The 17492-nt window shown below is 48.3% G+C and overlaps 1 protein-coding gene and 1 non-coding gene across 2 annotated transcripts; both read left to right on the top strand.

Moving 5' to 3' along the window:
• The first annotated feature begins 5399 nt into the window (after nucleotides 1-5399).
• Nucleotides 5400-10647, top strand: LOC133889691 (protein NRT1/ PTR FAMILY 4.3-like). The gene is made up of 5 exons (XM_062330150.1): nucleotides 5400-5807; nucleotides 5899-6116; nucleotides 7266-7706; nucleotides 8929-9053; nucleotides 9175-10647. The coding sequence occupies exons 1-5, from the start codon at nucleotides 5699-5701 to the stop codon at nucleotides 10043-10045; spliced, it is 1764 nt and encodes a 587-aa protein (XP_062186134.1). The 5' UTR covers nucleotides 5400-5698; the 3' UTR covers nucleotides 10046-10647.
• A 2369-nt stretch (nucleotides 10648-13016) lies between these two features.
• On the top strand, nucleotides 13017-13155 carry LOC133889878 (small nucleolar RNA Z247). Its single transcript, XR_009903958.1, has one exon. It is a non-coding gene; the product is annotated as a small nucleolar RNA Z247 (small nucleolar RNA).
• Nucleotides 13156-17492: the final 4337 nt, after the last annotated feature.

The raw sequence follows: 17492 nt of genomic DNA, 5'->3' as shown, positions 1-17492 counted from the left end.
TCTTCTGCACTTGCATTCTTCTCTACAGAAAATACTCTGGTGTTACCTAGTGCAGATGACTAGACTATCTGGTAAGGTCCTTAACCTTCTCCACCTTTGTCAGAAACACTCCAACGAGTTCAACGCACACAGCATCGGACAGTCCGGTGAAGTCACTAGCCTTCACTTTGCCTCTAGACAAAATACTCCGGTGAGTTCAACCCTTGAATACCGGACCATCCGATGAGGTCAATTCTCCTAGGACTTCTCCACTTCAATCAAACTTTGTTCCAACTACGATGGCTTCTTGATGTATTGCATCCATAAGACCTACTAACATATATTTTGACAAACATATTAGTCTCAATGACTATGTTTTCATTAATCACAAAAATCACAATCGTGACCTAATAGGATCATTTTCGCTACAATGATATCAGGCTCAGAGGTCTTGGGTTCGAGTCCTGACGGGCGCAATTAAACAAAAAATTTCATCCGACTCCTATTTCCACGTCTGAGACCTGAGGGAGCCTCCACATGAGGGGGAGTATTTAAGTATAAGTGAATTTCCTACCTTTTCCCATAAGCTTAGTCTGTCCACGCGTTGTAGAAGGAGGGCCACCCAGATGGGCTGCCTACGCTATTGGTACGTTTGCCCTCATTGCTGCCCCTGTTCCCGCGATAGTGATGATGGTTGGAGGTGTTGGAGGAGGCGCCATGCGAAGGCGGATGGGCCACTCGAGCCCTTGCTGTTACAGGGGGTTGTGGCGATGAGGACAATGGAGGGCACCGACAATTGAGACACCATCATCAGTTCCTTGAGGAGAAGGTCAGAGAGAACCTCGAGGAACATGGGGAACGGCCGCTCCCCTTGAGAAGCGACGCCATGTGGATGAACTTCTCATTCAAACCACGCTAGACCTTCAAAATGAGAGTTCGGTCATGGACTGGCTCGCCCACATCACCGAGGGCATCGACCAAGCCCTTCATTTTGCATCAGTAGTAGGAGACGGAGAGCTCACCTTGTACAAATGTGTGGAACTTGGCGTCGAGAAATAATACATGAGTTTCCTTGTTGCCGATGTATTGTTGCTCGATCCCGAGCCAGATGATGATAGCGGTGGTGGTCAACTGCATCACAATCTCGAGGAGTTTAGTGAAGAGAGTACCGTACAACAAGAGATGATGATGCAATCCATGCGATGCGAATCGGGTACGTCGGGATGAGCCTCTTTGGTGAGGACATAGCTGGTCTTGGAGAACTTGCCGAGGGTGATGAGCATGAGGTCGTGCCACTTGGTGTAATTAGGGAAGTGGAGGTCGAGGACGAGCGGTAGGAGGGCGTGGATGTTCGGGACTCATACAATCTGGGCATGAAGTTGCACGACTGTGGCCGCCTCGGCGAGGATCAATGCGTGCTCGTCCTCGGCGCATGAGGCAGCAGCACATGCGACCTCATCGTGTGCCTTGCGCATGGCTTATTCACATTGGCAAGGCGTGGTGGTCTCCTATTCCTGGGTAGCGGTAGCCTCACGTTCACGTGCAGCAGTGTCAGTGATGACATCATCATTGGCCATGGCAGCGCAGATGGATTAGGAGATGAATTGGTGGAAGGTGGAGGTTAGGGGACTGTAGATTACCGATACCATGAAATCATACATGCTAAGGCAAAATACGCAATGCTTCATTGATGAGGCAAACAGGAAGAAGGATTACATGCCATGTTTGGTTTACACAAGATGCAAACCAATTATATCTATTGAGCGGTTGCCATATAATGAATGACATTGATCCGTCTGGCGATATAGTTGCATTGGCATGTAGACATAGAGCGTAGGGAGTCTGGCACGTATAGTGCCATGATGCATGTCTAACACTTTAGGCCTAATTTAAACTCTGTCATCCTCGAGTTGCCTATTGTATATATTCATAAGCTTACACTAATACATGCCAAACTCTACATGTTCCTCCCCTCCCCACACGAGCACGTTGCTGCACTCGCCCTCTCTATTGCAGCTGTCCGCCCACCCTCCTTAGTTGTTAACTTTGCCTGTCTCCTCCTCCTCCCCTTCTTCCCCATGTGTGGTGGTGAGTTGCAAGATACCTAGACTCCATCCTAGTCATATACGCCTAAGTTGTCATTGTGCATGTTCTGTCACCACTTACCCACCTTTGGCCTCCCACGCTTGTGACTTTACAACACTCTAGTTGTGTCTTTATCTCTTGCTACCGTACTCATAGTCTCATACAGTAGCCATGCACTAATCTTGAAGAAAGACTTAAAGCTGAGAATTTTGAGTGACATTTTTTTTCTCATCACGAGAGGAAATTCGAGTGATCTGCTAAAAGTTTAATTAACTCATGGACGAAAAGTCACTGGCTGAAAGAACAAAGGTTGTGGATACCTAAATGGAGGTTACTCGGGCTGAAAGAACGATGATTGTTCTGGTGACTTTTTCCATAATCATCTACAGTGCCGGGCTCCATTCATGACAAAGCCATTCCATGATTATCACTGCTCCGCACCTTGCTGGCTCTGCTGTTTGCCTCCTCATCGATCCTTGGGTGCACCCCATTGTTGGCCTCATCACGGCTAGCAAGCTACCTCCCCTTGTCCCCGTGGCCGTTTGACCTTGCACCATCGCACGACATGATTACCACAACTAGAAAGCAAGAGGAGGAGAAGAGAGATGCCAACATACGTCATCCTCATCTAGTGGCCAATTGCGAGCATTCGTGACCACATAACCCATCACCTTTTCTCCGGTGACACAATGTCACCAGGGAGAACGTGCAACGGATGGAGGGGAGTAGAGGCCAGCACTGGGAGCCCACGGCTGGCCTCTACTTGTCGACCAGGCCGAGGCAGTGTCGAGAATGACTCGTACCACCGTTTTGGAAAATGAACCGTTGGAAAACCACAATCCATTACGGAAGTGGAGCACATCATTTCTTTGCAACATACACACACTCCATGTGTTAGCTGTATATAAGTTGTGATCATGCTCAAATGAGACCTACAAGAACTCGTAATTCATGAAGTATTAACTGGGCCAAGAACCTAGTGCGCTCCAATAGAGACTCAACAACTCAAACAAACACATAGTTCTTAAACATTCTGACACACCAATGCGAGGTGGCGGGCAGGGAGGTGTGCTTGATCATCGATGGGAGGATGTGAGCGTATTCTGTGCTGATGCAGCTCATCTCCTGCGGAACCATCACCGTCCTCGACCCCGACCACCCTATCACGGCTTCACCGGTCGGTAACGTCATCCACAGTAACATCAACATCGAGGCGTCTATCAATTGTTCGACAAAATGCTCCGACTCTGACTCGAGTCCTCCTCCTCATACTATTCCATGGGCAATGGCTCGCCTTCGCCAGAACGGGCGATGAAGAAGGAGGTGCCCCTCGGTCCAGGCAGGCGCTCACATACGCGTCGTCCTGGCTCAACTTGGCCTCCGTGAAGGCGCTGGTGAAGGTAGGCAAGTGGCACATGGTGATGGTGTGCTGCAACTTCCTCAAGGCGGCCAGGTCGGCAAGGATGGTGGAGGGAAGTTACACCATCATGCACCTCGACCTCGTCTCCCTTGACATTGCCTGACAGTTCATCAAAATCTTCCATCTCTTCAGGATGCTGCTCGACTCACTCGTCTGCAATGCCGCCATCTACTGCCCCACGGTACGGACACCGATGTTCATGGCTGACAGGTACAAGATGAGTGTGGGCATGAACCACCTGGGCCACTTCCTCCTAGCACAGCTACTCTTGGACGACCTCAACAAGTTCGGCATCTCCTGCACCATGCTCAAGAAGTTGACCGTCCTCCTACTGGACGAGGCCACCAGCGCGCTTGACCCTGAGTTCGAGAAGCTCGTGCAAGAGGCGCTCGACCACTTCATGATTGGTTGCATCGCCCTCGTAATCACCCACAGGCTCTCCACAATCCACGAGGCCAACCTCGTTGTCGTCCTCTAGGGTGGCGCCATCTCCGAGATGGGCATGCACGATGACCTCATGGACAAGGGGGAGAATGGCACCTACGCCAAGCTCATCCGCATGCAGTAGCAGGTGCATGAGGCCACCCTCGTCAATGGTACTCGGATCCAAGTTCCATGAGATGCTGGAGGTGTCACGATAGTGGCTTGAGGGCAAGCCGTATTTCAAGAGAAGGGGAATGTCACTTATTGGGCTAGGATGGGCCACATGCAAGCTAATACAGAGTCCACTCCTCATCCTCACAGTACAAAAGGAAACTAACACCATCCACCAAGGGGCATCGAACAGAACAACCGAATAGGCTTCTTCTTCCCGATTCTCCTCTAGTATTCCTCTTCCTCCTCTAGACCTCCCTCTAGCTTCTTCCCCAACGAGGCTGTTAACACATATCGGCCTATACGAATTATTATCGGCAATTTGAGGATCTTTTCAAATAGTGTGAATAATAATTTTTAATTTCTGGATTACATCTTTGTCGTCCACACGATTAGCAAACATGTCTAGATAATGTACTCTAACCTGCACTTTTCGGTGGGCTCATGGGGCCAAGCATGTGATAAGCGGAATCTATGCCTTCTGATCTTTGCTGGGAGGATGAGAGTAGGGGGCTTTTCAGCAACTGGGGCATAAGTTTCGAGCTCGGATTTCGCATGGCTTCACTCACTTCCCCTCAGCAGCAGCAGCAAGATCTGCACAGTGGGGCTGCTGGCTGGTGCCACTGCCGTCTTTTTCGGCAGCACGCAACGAATCAGGCATGTGGGGAAGGCATGCAGCTGCAGGTCGCCACCAAATCTACCAAAGATACACACATCTATCCAAATCGAGCATATGATTCATGATGGGCATGTGCCGATGTGTCTGTAGGAACGCAGCATTGGTTTGCTCAAACAATTGGTCCTCTTTCGATTGACATTCGGTGCAAGGACAACTGCTCCACGTCGATCTATCTCCGGAGAAACAATATCTCCCAAGAATTAGCCGAGAGCATTATAAATATTATACACTTCATTCAGCTCAAAAGTCTGTCAGCTACGCCATCCAAATTAGAGTTGCCAAAGCTACTACTTTTACAGAAGCCACTTATGGAAAAACAGCCCCTTCAAAATCTGAAGCTAGATGCAGCTTTTGAAAAGCTTCGACCCAAACAAACAAGCGCTAATTCTCAGCCGGCGTCACTGCCTGAAAATGAAAGAAGTAAGCGCGTCCCAGCAATCTGATCGATTTGTCGGTCGACACGCCACTGAAAATTCTACTAACGCGCATTTGATCCAACGTTACTCCGCACTGCATTCCTGCATCTGCATGTCTGCGCGCGTATCTTTCGACCCTCCCAACAACGCAGCGAAAGCAGCAGAGCACGGAGCACTACGGGTCGATATGGACCTCGAAATTCTGATGTGAAAGGGGGGGGGGGGGGTAGGCCCGGCCGCACTAGCGCCACCTGCCGCGCCGGCTCCTTTCAGCGTTCAGAAGACGCCGCGCTGGTGCTGCGCGCGTACGTGCGCGCCCGTGTGGCGGATCGCCGAGCAGGAACCCGACCCAATCACATGCCGCCTGCCTCCTGAACTCCTTGTCCTCCTCCGCTTATAAATAAAGCGCCACCGGACCAACTTGCCATTGCTTACGCAGCTGAGCTCGCCGGCTTTCCCATTCAGGACCACCTGCTCGGCTTGACTTCTGTTCTGTAGGAGGACAGAGAAGGAGAGGCCCGAGAAATGGATGTGGAGAGCAGCCCGGCGCCGGAGGTGGTCTCCGTCGACTGGCGCGGCCGCCCATGCCGGCAGCACCGGCACGGCGGCATGCGCGCCGCCGTCTTCGTCCTAGGTACGTACGCTCACGGCACATTGCTTGGCCGATTAGTAGTTCGGCATAAGAAGCGAGAGGTTGACCAAGAACCAGGCGTGCTCGCGCGCAGGGATCCAGACGTTCGAGATCATGGCGATCGCGGCGGTGGGGAACAACCTGATCACGTACGTGTTCGGGGAGATGCACTTCCCGCTGTCGCAGGCGGCCAACGTGGTGACCAACTTCGTCGGCACCATCTTCCTGCTCTCCCTCCTCGGCGGGTCCCTCTCCGACTCCTACCTCGGCTGCTTCTGGACCATGCTCACCTTCGGCTTCGTCGAGCTCTCGGTACGTGCAGGCAGCCTTCCTTCTAGTTCGTTTCACGTACAGGTGCAAATTAATTCAACTAAGAATACCTACTGATCCTCTTTAGCTCAGTCAATTACATTAACTTTCCAAAATTTTGGTCAATTTGAAAAAGATAACGTTATTGGTTGAACTAAAAAGAGTGCCCTTAATTTTACTTTCACCAATTTGCACCCCTACTTTCACGCACCGGTCAAAAAAAAAAATTCGATTGCCCAAAAGCTTTAAACTGATGAGGATCGACAGCCAATCAACTCATATTTACATGTGTTTACCTAAAGAGATGTAAAGGACACAGGGTTTTCCCCTTGGTTGTTGACCGTAGTTTTCACCTAAAGGGAGGTAGATAAGGTGGATGAATGGGGCTGAAAAGGCGCCAATCACCATGCATGGACCAGAGATTTGGTTCCCGGTTTCGAAAAGCTCTTGGGACCAGGTTGAATTCAACCAGAATGGCATGGCGCCGGGGACGTACACGCGGCCGGACACCAAAAGCAAAGCGAGTAGAAGTAGTGCACATTCGAAAGGGAAAATGTTGTTAGGGTCTTGGAAGCAATAAGACCAACTGATAATGTATTACTAATACTTAGCACTAATAAGTAACCTATGATTAATAAGTACATAGCACTAAGTGCAGGTTTGTTTGCTACTTTTGCTTGTAGTTTTTCTAAAAAATTGTGTTTTTGATTTTTCTGAAAAAACAGGTTTTGGATTTTAGTTGTTGATTTTTACAATAATTTTTAACTTTTCAGACATAACTTCTAAAAAAAACTACTTTTAACCAGCTTCTCAGTTTAAAGTGGACTTCTGACTTCTTCAGAAATCACTTTTCAGCAACTCTGTTTATTTGAGCTTCTGACTTTTGACCTCAGTCATCAGAGAAACTAGAAGCAGAAGCAGCAAACAAATAGAGCCTAAGTAACATGTGATTAGCACAAAGAAACTTCTCTTGTAGCATACTACTTTGGTACTTTTGTAACTGACCCTTAAAACCCTGCAATAACAGAAATCTGAATCAAGAAATCCAGGGATGCTCAAAATGTAGATTTCTTCACTTTTTTCGACGCAAGAAACCATCTAAGACAGTACGCTTTGCGTGGTCATAACTTTTTTTTAACCATGTTATACCAGGGCTTCATATTACTGTCATTGCAAGCACACCTGCCACAGCTCAAGCCGCCGCCGTGCAACATGGCGTCCATGGACGGCAGCTGCCAGAAGGCTAGTGGCTTCAAGGCCACCATCTTCTTCATCGCGCTCTACCTGGTGGCGCTTGGCAGCGGCTGCCTCAAGCCCAACATGATCGCGCACGGCGCCGACCAGTTCGCCGGGGGCACGCCGGACAACGCCAAGAGGCTCTCCACCTACTTCAACTCGGCCTACTTCAGCTTCTGCGCCGGCGAGCTCGTCGCGCTGACGGCGCTGGTCTGGGTGCAGACGCACTCCGGGATGGACGTCGGGTTCGGCATCTCCGCGGCCGCCATGGCGGTCGGGCTCGTCAGCCTGGTGTCCGGCGCCGCGTTGTACCGGAACAAGCCTCCGCAGGGCAGCATCTTCACTCCGATTGCAAGGGTGAGAACTTACACAAGCACATCAGTTTGATGTTAGTAACAACAACACGCTGTTCTGAACTTTTCATACGGTCACTAACACTATATGGCCAGATTCCATACAGTAACCAGTCACACAGAGGATTTGAAATATGAAATGCTTGGGAACAATTTGTACAAAGCTAGTACTCAAACAGATAATGCAATTAAAACGCGGGTTAACAAAACATTCCAGCATATTCAGCTCTGAGTTTGATTTTTAAATGGACATCAGGGCTTCATTTTTTAGCTTACAGTCTAGGTGTTTTACATGCATCCTGACAAACTTGCTGAACTAATCTAAAACTTGGGCACAGTATGGGCTGTTGTGCTAGTGGCCGGCAGCTGTATGTTAAGCATTTCATTTCTGCTAAACAAGTCCATTTCAGAAAGTTCCAAGATACTTCACTTTGCAAGAAACTTTTCTGATCACATTTTCTTATCTATCTTTCTACTACTCTGTGATCAGATTAGGTATGCTTGAGCTAGTAGTACATGTTTTTTTGTCATCATTCAGTCAGAACGGGTCCCCTGCAAGTGATATTCTGCAGTTCGGTGTTTGGGATCATATAATAGCTAGCAGAAGTGATTTACATTTTTTTTCCTCGATCAGATCTAGTAAGATACACCTAGCATGAACTGATGCGCCATCTGCAAGTTGTTCTTGCAAAGTAGTTTAAAAGGCTCTTATCATTTGTTGACTGTTAAGCTGTCAGTTCTGTGCAGCTGTGATTTTGATCATAACGATAATGACAGAACTGACTGCACGTTGTTTAAGCTCTCACATGAACAATATCTGCACTTCAATATTCAGTGACGCGTTCAGGATGGCTATCTTTCTTTATGCAAGCAACGCAAATAAATTAAAAATGTTAACTTTTCCCTGTTCATGTCGATTAAGTTAGAATCTTTTAAAGTTCATACACTTGCTTCTTTTACCATATTTTTGCACTAAAATATATGTGCTTTCGCATTTCCCAACCAAGAAAAAACATTTACCCCGGAGAGCCTACAAAAAAGTTTCTTGATCACATCTATTGTTAACACAAGGTTTAATCACATTAAAGAACACTAGAACAGGATATGCCATCCTTGAGTATAAAAAGAGTTCCTTATCGTAAGACAAAATTTTGTTGTAAGATTCACCTTGTAGTGTTCAGTTCAGAGTCCCTGAAAAATTTGCTTAATCGTGCAAAATTCATCAGGTCTTCGTTGCTGCCTTCACTAAGAGGAAGCAAGTCAGCCCTTCCATCTCCTCCAATCCTATCAACGCCGGAGCTTGCGAGCCGGCACGCCTCGCTGGCAACCTTCGCCACGCCAACAAATTCAGGTCATCATCTCATCCACATGGCACCATTCATGCAGGAAACAGCAGGCAATTGCTGACAATGGCCGATGCATACCGCTCTAAGTTGCGAGTCCCTGACAAGAAAAGCTGTCAATTTTTGCAGGTTCTTGGACAAGGCGTGCATCCGGGCAGCGCAGCAGGGACCGAACACGAAGTCGGAGAGCCCGTGGAGGCTGTGCACCGTGGCCGAGGTGCAGCAGGCCAAGACCCTCCTCGCCGTGACGCCCATCTTCGCGTGCACCATCGTCTTCAACACCGTGCTCGCGCAGCTGCAGACCTTCTCGGTGCAGCAGGGCAGCGCCATGGACACCGCGCTCCCGCCGGGCTCGGGCTCCTTCCGCATCCCGCCCGCGTCGCTGCAGGCCATCCCCTACGCCTTACTGCTCGCGCTCGTCCCGGTCTACGAGCTCCTCCTCGTCCCGCTCATGAAGCGCCTCACGGGCACGCAGTCCGGGATCACCCCGCTTCAGCGCATCGGCGTCGGCCTCGGCACCGTCGCGTTCTCCATGGTCGCCGCGGCCACTGTCGAGCGCAGGCGCCGCGACGCCGCCGCGGCGGGCACGCAGATGTCCGTCCTGTGGATCGTGCCGCAATTCCTGGTCTTCGGCGTTTCGGAGATGTTCACTGCCGTGGGGCTCATCGAGTTCTTCTACAAGCAGGCGTGCGCCGGCATGCAGGCCTTCCTCACGGCGCTGACCTACTGCTCCTACGCATTCGGGTTCTACCTCAGCTCGGTGCTCGTGTCAATGGTGAACAGGATCACGGCGAGCCACGGCGCCGGCGGCTGGCTCGAAGACAACGACCTTAACAAGGACAGGCTCGACCTTTTCTACTGGATGCTCGCCGCGCTCAGCGTGGTCAACTTCTTCTGCTACCTTCTGTGCTCGAGGTGGTACAATGCTGGTGCACATGGCTCTGATGCAGCTGCCTCTGGTCAGGTGGCAGCAGAGGACGATATTAAGGAGACCATCTGAAGAACTACTCAAGAACATGAGAATGAAACTGTATAGGTGTATGTATACATGCATGAAAAATATTGGGAAGAAAATGAGTACTACTGGCAGTGAAAAAGCTCTCATTTGATAACAAATAGAAAGCACATATAAGCTAGTTCTGCAGTGAAACATGGCATTGAGAGTACTCAACAAAAGAAAACTAGGTAACTTTATCTGGAGGAAATTCAGAGTAGACAACAAGGCAATGGTGTTGGACTGAGCAGCCGAACTCAACGCAAACACATATACACGCGAACACACTTGTGGCTAGCAAGAAGAACACGGAAGACTTTTGTGCTGCTCAACCTTTATATCACCTGGATGTGACTCACTCATGCTATCACCTGGACGCAACACGACACGAACACGAGAGAGACGAAAAACACGCAAGAACTTGATGAGGCACTCACAGATGGCCTCGTTTTTTCTTTCTGTTTTCCTCTCATTCTTCCAAAGGATAGGTACATGCTTTAAATAAACAAGCCACTAACTAACACACTCACACGGTGAGTAGCTCATCCACTTTTTAAGCCACCACGCTCACCACTTGACTCGGCCACCTATCCAGGCCAACGTCCACATGCATGCAAGCATCCAATCCCTGTTAAACAACTAGATAGACTCGGTTATGTATATCTCTATCTAGCTTATCTAGCCACTTCTGTAATCTAGAGCTTGTAAGTCTAAGTTATCTCAAGCTTTCAGTTGTACTGCTGCCGTACGGCACATCTATAAGAGGAAAGGCAACTATAGCGTTTCGGCTGCACCAGTCTAACCCTTCTAGTGTGATCCTGTTTTCTCACATGGTACCAGAGCTTAAATCGATCTACAATGTCTTCTACTAGATTCACCACCTCTACCATGGGATCCACAACATCCAACTCAACCTCATCCACCATGAGCACTATTCGAGCACCAAGTCTCAACCATTTTATCACCATCAAATTGACTCGTGACAACTATATGTGTTGGAAGGTGCAGTTTCTCCTATTTCTGAAGAGCCAGGAGCTCCTCGGTTTTGTTGATCCACTGAAGAAGGAGCGATGCAGGTGGCCAGTCCAGCGTATGTGCAATGGCTGCAACAAGATCAGTATGTGCTTGGAGCATTGTTGTCTTTTCTTTCCACTGAGGTGCCCAGGTAGGTTCTTTTTCTCCTTTGAAACGATCGGTGATGTTCTAAGAGATGGTGAATTGAGACACTTAAAATTAATTGATTCTAAAAATTTCACAAGATAAACTTATATCAATTTCTATCTAAATGTGCTATAGGTTCATCTAGTGCGTCTACTCTACCGTTTAAAATATTTACAACTAATAGCCAGTCCTAGCAAACTACTCTATGAAGTTAAACATGCAATGATAGATTGTAAGAAGTAAATACGAAAATATAAAGATGGTAGAGAGAGCAAACTCAGCATAAGGGATTTTTATCTCGTGGTATCAATGGCATAAACGCTACCCCTAGTACACGTTGCAGCAGCCACCTAGGCTATAGCTCCTAGACGATACCCGGTCATGGCTCTTGAGCCACCTAGGCCTAAAATAGGTTGAGCTACCAAGACAAGACCTCACCACAAGCCTCTCTTTCGGTCACTTGTCGTTGTCTTCACTTCGGAGCTTGAGTCACCAAGGTAAGGGTCTCTGCGTCTCTGTACAAGAGTCTTGCCGCTGCTAAACATCAAGTTGGAGGGTCAACAAGCATGAGTCACCAAGGCTCACGATGCCGGCGAGTCACCAAGACTCTAAGGTGCCAACAGACCACTTTGTACAATGTAGGATCACTCCTTGATCCTTTCTCTAGGCAGTAACACCTAGCAACAACTCTCTCTAGACCTATTAGTACTAGTCACTCTTTAATCTTATGCTTAATTACATTGGATTATCGCTTTTAGTACTTTGGTGGCTTGAATGTATTCTCAAATGTCTATGAGCTTCCCTGGACTCCATCACACTCAAATGGCCGAGTGTGAGAGTATTTATAGCCTCAAACCCGTGCACCAGCCGTTGCTCCAACGGTCACAAAAGACAGTGAATACCAGATGATCCAGTGTTAACACCAGTATAAACACTGGACCATCCGGTGTATACAGCAGTAGAAAACTAGCCATTGGAAACCCACTCACAACCATTATGAACACTGTATATTCCAGTATGACCTTGAACTCCATCACCAGACTATCCTGTGTGTATACTTGAGCCGATCGAGTAAAATCTTCTTCACTATTCATTGTTCGATGTGTATACTTCTGATCATCGGACCATCCGCTATATATAACCACACCAGACTAGAATTTGCAACATCTCCTGAAAAATACTCCGATGTGCACATCTTGCTGATCACCGGACTATCCGGTAAGTTCATATTTATTCTCCTAAGAACTGCACTTCTCCTGTTTTTACACTCCGGTGTTCATACCACTCTAACACCAGACCATCTGGTGTGTTCTTCAACTTTTTCTTCTGCGTCAAAATACTCTGGTGTGTACACTTCTCCTTAACACTAGACCATCTGGTGTGTTGAACTGCAGAACCACTTCAGACACAAAATTTTTGGTGTGTGCATCATACAGAACACCAGAGCATCTGGTGAGGTTATTTTTCCAATGACTTCTCCAATTCAATCAATCTTTATCCTAGCTATGGTGTCTTCTTCATGTATTGCATCCACGAGACATACTAAAGCATATACTTGATAAATATGTTAGTCTCATTGACTATGCTGTCATTAATCACCAAAATCGCATGCATGTCCTAAGAGGGCTATGTTCGCTACATCCCTACTGCATGGGAAGTCTAGGCCACCCTGGAGAGCCTCTATTCTACTCAATCGCAAGCAAGGATCATGTAGATCCATATGCAGATGGCCAACTTGAAGAAGATGGACACATTGGCTGCCGAATACTACAACAAGGTGAAAGGTTTCGCTAATGTTCTTGCCTTTGCAGGGGCACCACTTCAGGATGATGAGGTCATCTCTTATCTCCTCACTGGCTTGAGTGAAGAATATGAACCACTGGTGACATCGGTCACCACCAGAGCTAACGCCCTGACGCTGAGTGAGATGTACAATCATCTTCTTAGCTTCAAGATGTAACTTGCAAGCCATAATGGTATATAGCAAGGAGAGAACACGCACTCGGTTCAATACGCTACCAAGGGAGGCAGAGACAAGTCTTCTGGTTTCTGCCATGGAAACTGTGGTTGTGGTGGTGGCAACCGCGATGGATGGAAAGATAGCAACAACGGTGGAAGCTCCAATTCTGCTTCTGGGCGACCGGTGTGTTAGCTCTTTCACAAGGAAGGACATGAGGCATGGAAGTTCTATAAGAACTTTGATCGATCATTCAACGTCGACAAGAGCCGTTCTGCCGCTTATGATGTGACTCCATCGTACACCATTGACTCAAATTGGTACTCTGACACGGGGGCAACAGACCACATCACCAGTGATCTAGATCGACTCATTGTGAAGGAAAGGTACTCCGGCAAGGTTCAAGTCCAAATGGCCAATGGATTAGGTTTGTCTATTACTCATGTTGGTCATTCATTTTTTTCACACACCCTTGAGATCTCTAAAATTGTCCAATATTCTTCATGCTCCTGATGCATCCAAACACCTCCTTTCTGTTCATTGTTTTACTCAAGACAATAATGTGTTTTTTTTAGTTTCGTCTGAGTTTCTTTGTTGTCAAGGACAATACAACAAAGAGAGTTCTGCTCCATGGTAGATGCTTTAAGGAGGGCCCTACCCACTTGCAACCTCTAGTGGCACATTTTTTAGGAAAGCGCTGCACACAGCTAGGCCAACTACAAAAATGTGGCATTATCGTCTAAGACACCCAGAAAATGTTGTTGTTCAGCATGTACTAAGGGAAAATAGTCTTTTAGTTTCATCTAATAATGGTGTTGCTTCCATTTGCAATGCATATCAAATGGCCAAGAGACATCAACTTCCTTTCTCAGATTCAAAATAAAGATCGCTTCCCCACTTGATTTGATTCACTCTAATGTCCAGGGTCCAGCTATTAGATCCTCTAGTGGTTGTCACTATTATGTGAGTTTTTGTTGATGATCATTGTAAGCTCACCTGGATCTATCCCTTGAAACACAAGTTTGAAGTTGTGAAAACCTTTGTTCAGTTTCAAACACATGTAGAGCATTTACTGAACAAGAAAATTATTTGTGTTCAAAGTGATTGGGGTGGGGAGTTTCAAAGGTTAAATTCTCTCCTAAACCAAAAAGGTATTCAACACCATGTATCTTGTCCACATACACATCAGCAAAATGGCACCGTTGAGAGAAAACATTGCCACGCTGTTGAGGTTGGCCTTGCCCCTTTAGCTCATTCATCTGTGTCACTGCGTTTTCGGGATGAAGCTTTTATCATTGCTCGCTATCTGATAAATAGGGTGCCTAGCCATGTAACAGGCAATAAAACTCCTTCATAATTTTTTCTTAGCAAGCAGCCAGAATACGATGATCTTAAGATCATTGGGTGATGTTGGCCAAACTTGCGCCCTTATAACACCAAGAAACTCTCTTTTCGCTCTACTCAGTGTGTGTTTCTTGGTTATAGCAGTATTAATAAAGGATACAAATGCCTTGATATTTCATCCGAATGTGTCTACATTTATAGAGATGCCATTTTATGAGCATGTGTTTCCTTTTGCTTTTATTTCCACACCAAAATCATCATCCGATTCTACACTACTCTTCTCTGAAAAAATCTAAATCGGCCTTAGAACGGGCCCCAGAGCACATCACCTCCATCGACGCCTCTCCGGCCCTGAGTCCCGATACCGTATACTCCAAGTCCAACAAGCTCCGGAACGTACCTCTTCTGTTGGACATCTTCGGTCTTCCACTCCGACTTCGACGCCAGCTGCACCTCCGACCTCAGCATAACCCTAGGGTGTGCTGCCATCACCAATGCACCGTCAGTATTGAGCTTCACCATCAACGCCTGTAGTTCCCATCGAAAAACTCCTCAGAGACAAGGAATGGCCTTCAGGCATTCTTGTTACAAACCCAGGCTGGAGTGGGTTTTCCTCTACATCCTCTCACCCCTTCAAACGTCGAGGCCAGATAATGAGGGATACTATTGGGGGAAAATAGACCAACCTAAGGATAATAGTTGGTGGTCGCTATCAAAGGTCCTTCTAGAGCCTTCGGCCTCCAGACTCGGCAGGAGTCCCCTCCCCGGAGGTTGCAGGTCCCTTTGGATCACCTCTCCGGCTCATATGTTGCCTTCCGAAGACTTGGAGCTATAGCAAGTACCCCCGGAACCTTTGCCTCCGAGCTCAACAGGAGGCATTATCCCCGGGAGGATGCAGACCCTTTCGGGGCGCCCCTCTGGTGCCCATGCGGCCTTCCGAAGCCTAAAGGCGCGAGTGGCCTCCAGAGATAATATTGAGAAAGAAAGGACACCCCTCTGCCACCGACCTGATGCGAGGTGACTGGTGATAAATGCCGGTGCAAGTGGTGCTTATTCTGACACCCTAAGACGATGCAAGTCGTCCTGACACCCCTGACAGAGCGACGCTGAGCCGTAATTGGTAGCCGGCTCATCCCTCAGGGGGCAAGCACCAACATAGTTACCACGGTACATATTTATCTTCTATGTAGGGTAAAAGGTAGTTATCCAGGATAAGGCTCAGTAATTCGACCATATCCTAAATATTTGTATATCGTGATAACTTGTACACTAAGTTGTGTACTGTATTATAAATAGGGGGTCGTGGTCATCTGGAACGAGGAGAGGAAAAAGAGGACACGCTCAACACCACAGCACGGAGGAGCATAATCGCAGAAATTTTCCTATGATACACCCCCTTAGCCCAGTCTACATCTTTACAATCAATACATTCGTGGTGTTCCTTTCTCTCAAACTTCGTCTCCAAACTTGAGTCTCCTCCTTAGAAGAAACTCTCATCGACTTGCTGTGGCAAAACGAACTCTTGCTCCAACATACTGTTTCAGTCTGCATGAGCGGGTGAAATTGTACTCCTGCTGTATACGTAGACTGAGGGAAAGCAGGCTGAGCGGATACAAGAGCCTTAAAAAAGAAGAGTGTTTGGTTGATTATATCTGTCTGGATAGGCTGAGCTGAGTTTCTGTTTGGTTGATCGAATCTAAGGTCGTATGAGCAGATGCAAGAGCTGAGATTCTGATTATTTGCTCATATGAAGATGGTTTTATGACACTAATAAGTGGATTCGCTTGTATGAGCGGATACAACAGCCTACATCTGTCCAGCTAGATTATGGAGGGGTCCCGAGCCAGACTACGGATATATATTTTCATCCGTCGGCCCAGACTAAAATTGTATATATGAATAACTAAATCTATTTCTCTCTAAGATTATACGTATCCACAAAACCAGATACTGAATACGGTGACCAACCACCCCCTATTGTCTCTGTTCTTACGGCTGCGTTCCTGCGTGTTATGATCGGTTCATCTCCTCCATGGAACTAACGGTTGGTTGGTACCTGGCGCGGCAGTGGGCCGGGCCGCGCAGGCTCTCGTGGATTACGACGTCCAGGTGAAGCGTTGCGTGTACCGGCGCACCGCGGCGCTCGGCTGTGGGATCGTGGCGGCGCTGCTCGTACTGACGGGGCTGGCCATCGTCACCGCGACCAGCGGCTGCTCGGCAAGGCGAGCGCGCCCGGCAGTAGGCGCTCCACCGCCATCAAGCTGTTCACCGTCGGGTGGTACGTCACGTGACCATAAGTAGCGTGCCTCCTCTAAGTCCTAGCTACCGAAAGTCATGCGCGTAGCATGAACTCGCAGCAGTGCAATTCGGGGCAGCGCGTCGTGTCGTGTCGGGCGTTGAAATTTACAGAGTTGGGTTGATTGGTTGCTGCTTCAGGGTGCTGGCGGTGCCAACGACAATGATGTACGTTCTTGTATGGCGTGCGGTGGAACCAGTGGCGAAGCTAGAGCAGAGATGGGTCTGATGTCAGTAGCTCTTGGGCCCTGGTGCACATAGTTCAAAGGGGCGAGATGGGCTGCAAATTAAGAGGAAAAAATTCGGATCCCGGTGCCTGGGCACCACCCTTGCACAATGTGGCTTCGTCCCTGGGTGGAATGCGGGCGGGACAAGGAATCCCACTATGATCGTGTGGCCCTAAGGCGGCACCTATTACGTTTGCATCGAGCTCAAGGGTGGTGTCTTCTCGGCCGCGTCCATCTTGTCCGTCTGCGCCACCGCCTGCGCAATCGTCGCCTGAGTCTACCTCCAGAGGGACAAGCCGGCGTCCGGCCAGTTCGCTGGGGCGAGCCTCGCGATGGGGGCAGCCGCAGTGGTCTCCGCCCCAACCGCCAGCCTACCCACCTGGGGCTTACCCACTGCCACCTCCATACGGCTACGGCGCTCAACAACCTGCGTGCACAGCCTGAGCTTGATGTCAGTCCCAGCTTGCCT

The sequence above is a fragment of the Phragmites australis genome, chromosome 13 (genome assembly GCF_958298935.1).
Source record: "Phragmites australis chromosome 13, lpPhrAust1.1, whole genome shotgun sequence".
Taxonomy (NCBI): domain Eukaryota; kingdom Viridiplantae; phylum Streptophyta; class Magnoliopsida; order Poales; family Poaceae; genus Phragmites; species Phragmites australis.
This window is presented reverse-complemented; position numbering and strand designations above follow the sequence as displayed.